At 37.0% G+C, this 6,076-nt stretch overlaps 1 protein-coding gene across 1 annotated transcript; it reads right to left on the bottom strand.

Annotated features, from left to right (window-relative positions):
* Positions 1-626: 626 nt before the first annotated feature.
* Positions 627-5,572, bottom strand: LOC139982794 (large ribosomal subunit protein uL11-like). Its single transcript, XM_071995892.1, has 5 exons — positions 5,402-5,572; positions 3,866-3,939; positions 2,687-2,867; positions 1,617-1,816; positions 627-781 (listed from the first exon to the last, which is right to left on the bottom strand). Exons 1-5 carry the CDS (start codon positions 5,436-5,438, stop codon positions 776-778), a joined length of 498 nt encoding a protein of 165 aa, XP_071851993.1. The 5' UTR covers positions 5,439-5,572; the 3' UTR covers positions 627-775.
* Between the last annotated feature and the right edge of the window lie 504 nt (positions 5,573-6,076).

Here is a 6,076-nt window from a genome sequence, read left to right as displayed (position 1 = left end):
GCATTAGGAAATTGTCCCAACTGGCTGCAGTGTTGTGGATGATCATGGATATGGTATAACTGGTTTGCTAAATATAACTTTGTCTACCATAACTGCACTGAATAAGCTGCCATCAAAATAGTAGTTGTACCAGAGGTCATTGTCTTAAACTCCAAAAATCACAAAGTAGGATTAATATTTGGCATAACTTTTTATCTAATAGGGTTGTGAATGAGTGGAACAGTTTGCCTGAGAAAGTTGTACTTGCAAGTAGTGTCAATGGGTTTAAGAATGCTTTGGACAAGAACTTTAAGCATTGTAATCGGGTCTGAAAGTTTGTGTCTTCAGTTTTTTTTTCTCCTATAGGGTCTTTGGTGGGGACTTGAGTGTCCCTCCTGATCCTTTTTTTCTACTAAACTAAACTATCACTCTTTGAGAATGTGAAGAAACTGCCTCATACTTTTCAGAACACTTTTTGGAAAGAGTTAACTTTATTTCAGGGAGACAAACACCAACTTGATATCTTTATATAATAGGTGCCTTCACACAAATTTTTCCGAACGTCTAAAGCAGAAGTAGTATCCTGAAAGTCTTCCTGCCAAAAACTTTGAGAAACAACAAAAGAAAAATAACAAGACCAACCAATGTGAAATTTCAGTTAGAATTCTGGCCGTTAATATATTATATCTCTCCACCGTTCACTGAAAATTTACAGAACAGATCTTCAAGGCTGGTCTGGTTGGAAACAGCATCTCAAGGCTTGGTAAGCCACAGGTGGAGATTTCTTAAGCCCATTCTATTCCTAAAAAAAAACATGGATGGAAACAAAATGTCAATAAAAAAATCAAAAATGAATAATGATGGGAGAAATAATATAACAAAAGAGCTAAACTATACACAAGAATAATTCAGATAAGACCTATTGTAGATTGACAAATTCAAGTTGGTTTGATAAAGGAAAATTATGGGCCTTCTGCCGCCAAGCGTTAGCTGTATAGTCCATTTAAATAAATATTTCAGTGGCTGAGGCCGCAGGAAATTTTCACCATTTTACAGTAAAAGCCACATTCTTATATCTTTATGTATACATGGCAAATTCATCAGTTTTGAAATTTTTATGATATTTTGATAAGGCATCAATCACAAAAGAACAAGAGATATGTCATCATGATTTAATTTTTAATTAAGCTGAAATGTCATTTTTGTTTGTTTTTAAATATAACGATAACTCAATATGATGATTATAATAGGATGGGACAATCTTTTCAAGAACATTGACCATTATTATGACATAATATAGACAAACTACTTTGAACCTTTCCCTACCCTAGAGTGAGGGAGTTGTTCAGCCAGGCAAAACAGGTCACCCTCAATATCAACCATAACACCTGGTTATGAACAAGATAATCAATTGGGGGGGGGGGTTAATTCAACAGCCTGTGGATTTTTTTTTCCTCTAATAAAAGAGTTAAATTGCTTGCAACCAGAATAACCCCTTGAACTTGGAGAGTTTGACAAGATAAGGATGGATGATCGAGGCAATATTTTTTAAATTTTTTTTTATTGTTATTATTATTGTTATTATTTTTTTAATATTCCACACAGACAAAAGCTTTGCCTCCCTCCCTGACACTTACATCTGGTATTTCAATTTCTCCTTCGTTGACCTTCTCGATGACATCGTGGGGATGTTCCTGGTCCACGGTGCAGCCGACGGACTGGGCGGTCCCTAGGATCTCCTTGACGGTCCCCACGAGGTCCCGGGCCATGGAACGTTCCCTCATCTGTCTGGCGATATTGATGACGTCATCCATGCTAATGTTGCCATTGTGTTGAACTGAGAAAGATTAAAGTCACACTTTGAAGCAACTCCTTGGTGTTTTGTTCATAATTTGAGGAAACCTAAAATATAACTTAAAATTAAAGACTTGGTTTTTTCAACAAATGAAGCTTAACCAGCCGGGTATAATAAGTTTGTTGAATTCCAATGCAGAGAAAACTACAAATCAGGTATCAAATTGCAAAACTGAAAATACTGAACTTGCATATTAATATCTAAAATGAAACTGACCTCACTGTCAAGTCGGTGCCCCTATCAAGTGCCATAATGCCCTTGAAAACTCATCATGTTAACAATGACTGTGCTCCTTTTGATCCAGTTGACATTCATGCCCGCATAATTATCTAGATTATCATTCAACTTTGTTATCGGCTTAAGTCAGGGCTCAAAATTTGTCCCATTATAACATAAAATTCTAGATGTACCAGCCAACTAGATATTTAAAAACATGAATCACTCCTGTTTTTTTGTGATAACTGTATTTTTTCTTTTCATTTAGGGGAAAAAAAAATGCCCTGGAATCTTTTCTATTTTTGATCTTCTTTTTTGGGCCCTCGATGACCTTTTGAGATGTGAAAAACTGCCCGCGATGCCCCCAGGTTAATCAATCACAAGGCAGTTTTCTACTTGCCCTAAACACATTGCCTTGCCCCTCCTCACGGTCATAACTTTATTTTTTCTTGTCATTAAGGGGTTAAAAAACATGGCCTGGAATCTTTTTTATATTTGCCCTCGATGACCTTTTGAGATCTGAAAAACTGCCACGGTGCACCCAGGTGAGTTAATCCCAGGGCAGTTTTCTACTTGCCCTAAACGCATTGCCTTGTCCCTCTTCCTACAGGAACAAATCCTAGTTTCAATGCTTACTATTTTTGACCTTCTTTCTGTCTCTTGGGGCTTCCTTCAGTGCCTTGATGATGAGAGAGGAGGCGCTGGGGACCACGCTGACGGTGGCCTGCCTGTTCTGGATGGTCAACTTGACGGTGATCTTGAGACCCTTCCAGTCCTGGGTTCCCTTGGCGATGTCATCTCCGACTTTCTTGGGAGACTGGACAGAGTAAAAAGAAAACAGCAAATGTTTTAGACTATCAATGTCATCATAAATCTGCTTGGATGTCAAATATTCTCCATTCTTGCTTACACTTAACCAAAAATGTTAAAACCACTCCATCAACGTTCTCCCAAATCCCCTCCCCTTTCAACATCTACATTATCACCTCTTACAATAATTTAAAGCTTACAAACTCAAGCATAGTTTACAGACTTAATTTCTTTAGCGAACAGCCACTAGACCACTGCATTATGTTGAAACATTTTGCAATCATTTTGACTTAAAAAAAAAAGGAAAATTGAAAACAGCTGATATATCACAGATACTGTAAGGGAATTCATTATTGAATAACTGAAAATTTTTCATGAAAACCCAAATTCTCTAAAAGATGCTCAAAGTTGTATTTCTTACATTTTGCAGGAAAAGCAATATGACAATTTATCTTTGATAAAACTTTCTGTATCAATTTACTAAAAGGAGAAAAATCAATATATATTCCGAGATGAATTGAGTGTTCAATTTTTGTTTAGTTGATTTGATGTCTTTGAATGTTGTCTCATATAAAACACTACTGTTTATCTGTAAGTTACGGAGGCTTATAAATCTTTGTGTCAACGCAAATTTGATAATTTTCCATAGCATTTTGCGGTCCAACACTGGAATAAACCGGTGCTGTGGCCGGGTGGGTAAAGGCGGTGGAATTTGTAGCAATGAGGCTTAGCAATCCGGAGGATCTGGGTTACATACACGGCCAGGTCATAGTAAGGTCTGTTTTTCATCTAAGAGCAATCTACGGTTTCCCATCGGAAATGACTTTCTAAATTGAAAATATTCCAAATTTTAGTTGAAATGTTGAACTAGAAGCTACCCGATGTGTAAGTTGTAATTCCATAAGCCCTTGCATGTTTCCCCCACATTTTGCAGTCGCCTGAGCTTTGTAAAAATAACTGCCGATTATTATGACACTGTTTCTTGCATAAACGTTTGTGACTCACCAAACCGAGAGGACCGATCTTGGGGGCAAGAGCCGAGGTTGCTCCAACTTCTCCACCAACAGCCCTCAGGTACACTGAACAATGAAAAGTAAAACTACTCTTTAGAAAATCAAGCCAGCATGTAAAACAAAATCATTAGGTCTAAAATTGATTTATAGGCCTAGACAGGTGTTACATATATACTGCACATTCCATTCGATAGAATATGGGTCAAGGCATATCCAGATCTAGTGATCTTTTGGGTAATGCTATAGTTTCATAAATGTAAAGAGATCTATTAATGCCGTAAGAAAGCTACCTTGCCTAGCCCTAGTAGATAGTCAGAAGTTCATTCACAGTTTGAATTCTTTCAAAAGTTCTTTTATTTTCGTATGAAATAACCAGAAATGACATATTTAATTCATGTTTGTACGAATTTAACACAAACACAGCAATATACAACATGCTTTATGATATTATTTTGGTGTAAGATTATATATTTTTTGAGTATGTACGAAACAGTGTCCAATTAAGTCAAAGAAAAGAATTTCTTTAACATAAGTTTATGTTCAATATTTTTTAAACAAAATCATCAGCATTGAGATATTACTTGTGCATTTTAACAAAGAAAGAATTGCTTGAACATTTGTTAATGTTCTATTTTATTGAACAAAATCATAAAAAATTAGTTATTACTTGTGCATTGCTACGATCTAACAAAAGTACACTAATAAACTTGCCTTTTGATTTCTGTATTCTCTATTTTGCAATGGCACAGTAAGTTCCCTAACAATGCTAAGGCGACCACTTATGGACTTGATCCCACAGTTTGATCATACAAGTAGGCCTTAGCAACATCGATTCCAAACAGGCCGATTAAACTACCAAGTCAAAGGTATTGGCCTACAGAGTAAAGATTATGGTAAGCCAGTACTAGCAAAACAAACGTTATGGACTGTCAATGCTGTTGTCAAGCAGCATATTCGCAACTTATATTTCTCATAGGCTGAACCGAGCTTAGCCTAACGTTAACTAAGACCGGCCTAGGCTATAATAATTTATATTAGCCTGGGTTTCAATCTTCAGAATATACCGTACAGCTCAGACTCTGTTCACAAGATCAGTTATCACTTAACTGTAGCTTAGGCTATATCATTTTTATGAGAATGTCAATACAGGTGAATCATTGGGTTCCGGAAGGCACATTTTAAATTGAAAGACAGCGTATTTTAGGCCTATGTGTTGTATTGCATACGTTATGACTATGACACAAAATTACACTAGCGCATGAAACTTGTATCACAAATGCCAATAACATTGAACCCTAAGGAAGCTTAAAACTAAGAACTAAAAATTGCCTGGTTTCAATCGTGGATGAAGCTATGCTAGTTAATGTAAGATCCACTCTTTGGTCGTAAAGTTACGGAGTTCTTGCTCTATTCGCATAACCCATTCTAATATTATGAAGCATACGGACAGCTACAGTAGCCTACTGCACGTGAACATGAAATATAAGAAAGAAACTTGGCAAAAATTGAGTGTTAATACTACGCGTACCAACAGTAATTGCGTTTGGATCAAACTTTGGAGGCATTTTTGCGAATGATATGGGCACTTTTTAAGTGATATAAAGAAGGGAAAGTGTCGGATGAGCCCGATTTTGGACACGACCGAATAAGTTGCACTTCACCCTTGCAAGGCTATACGGAAAAGGAATATCGAGGGCGCTTGTCTGAAACAATTCTCTTGGTGGCATTCACCTATTAGAGTCTGTATCAATCCGCCTGGACGTTCTCCTATACCAGGAAAACTGGCAAAATGCAGTTAAAAACTTGTTATCAATCATGATCTAGTTTTTTGTGGCTTGGATGTTGAAGAGCATGAATTGAAGTACAGGTGGTGAACAATTGTGTCAATTGAGGCAATTTTAGACCCTTTTAGGCCTCTCAGGAGCAGCGTACGTACGAAAGTTGTTTAGTACAGTGTGAAAAGGTTTGTTTACAAGTGACAAAAACTTCAGGCTCTGAAAAGAACAGGGGGGGAGGGGGCACTTTTTATTGATATGAACATGACACTTTTGAGATTTTTTTCACAAAACAGGAGGGATGGTAGTGAGGGGGGGGGGGAAGTGAAGGGATCAAGGAATGTATCAGAGGTCCAAAGCATTGATTCAGCCAGAGGACCCCCATTTATTGCTAACATAGATCATTAGTTTGACAGTATTAAAAACGA

This window comes from Apostichopus japonicus, chromosome 16 (genome assembly GCF_037975245.1).
Source record: "Apostichopus japonicus isolate 1M-3 chromosome 16, ASM3797524v1, whole genome shotgun sequence".
Lineage (NCBI taxonomy): Eukaryota > Metazoa > Echinodermata > Holothuroidea > Aspidochirotida > Stichopodidae > Apostichopus > Apostichopus japonicus.
This window is presented reverse-complemented; position numbering and strand designations above follow the sequence as displayed.

Bases quoted from the DNA above. Each gene is read 5' to 3' on its own strand.
- LOC139982794 (XM_071995892.1), bottom strand. From the start codon at position 5,438: ATGCCTCCAAAGTTTGATCCAAACGCAATTACTGTTG. The intron at 3,940-5,401 runs GTACGCGTAGTA...TTCATTGTTCAG, and splicing joins TCCAAACGCAATTACTGTTG to TGTACCTGAGGGCTGTTGGT. The intron at 2,868-3,865 runs GTGAGTCACAAA...TACTCTGTCCAG, and splicing joins AGATCGGTCCTCTCGGTTTG to TCTCCCAAGAAAGTCGGAGA.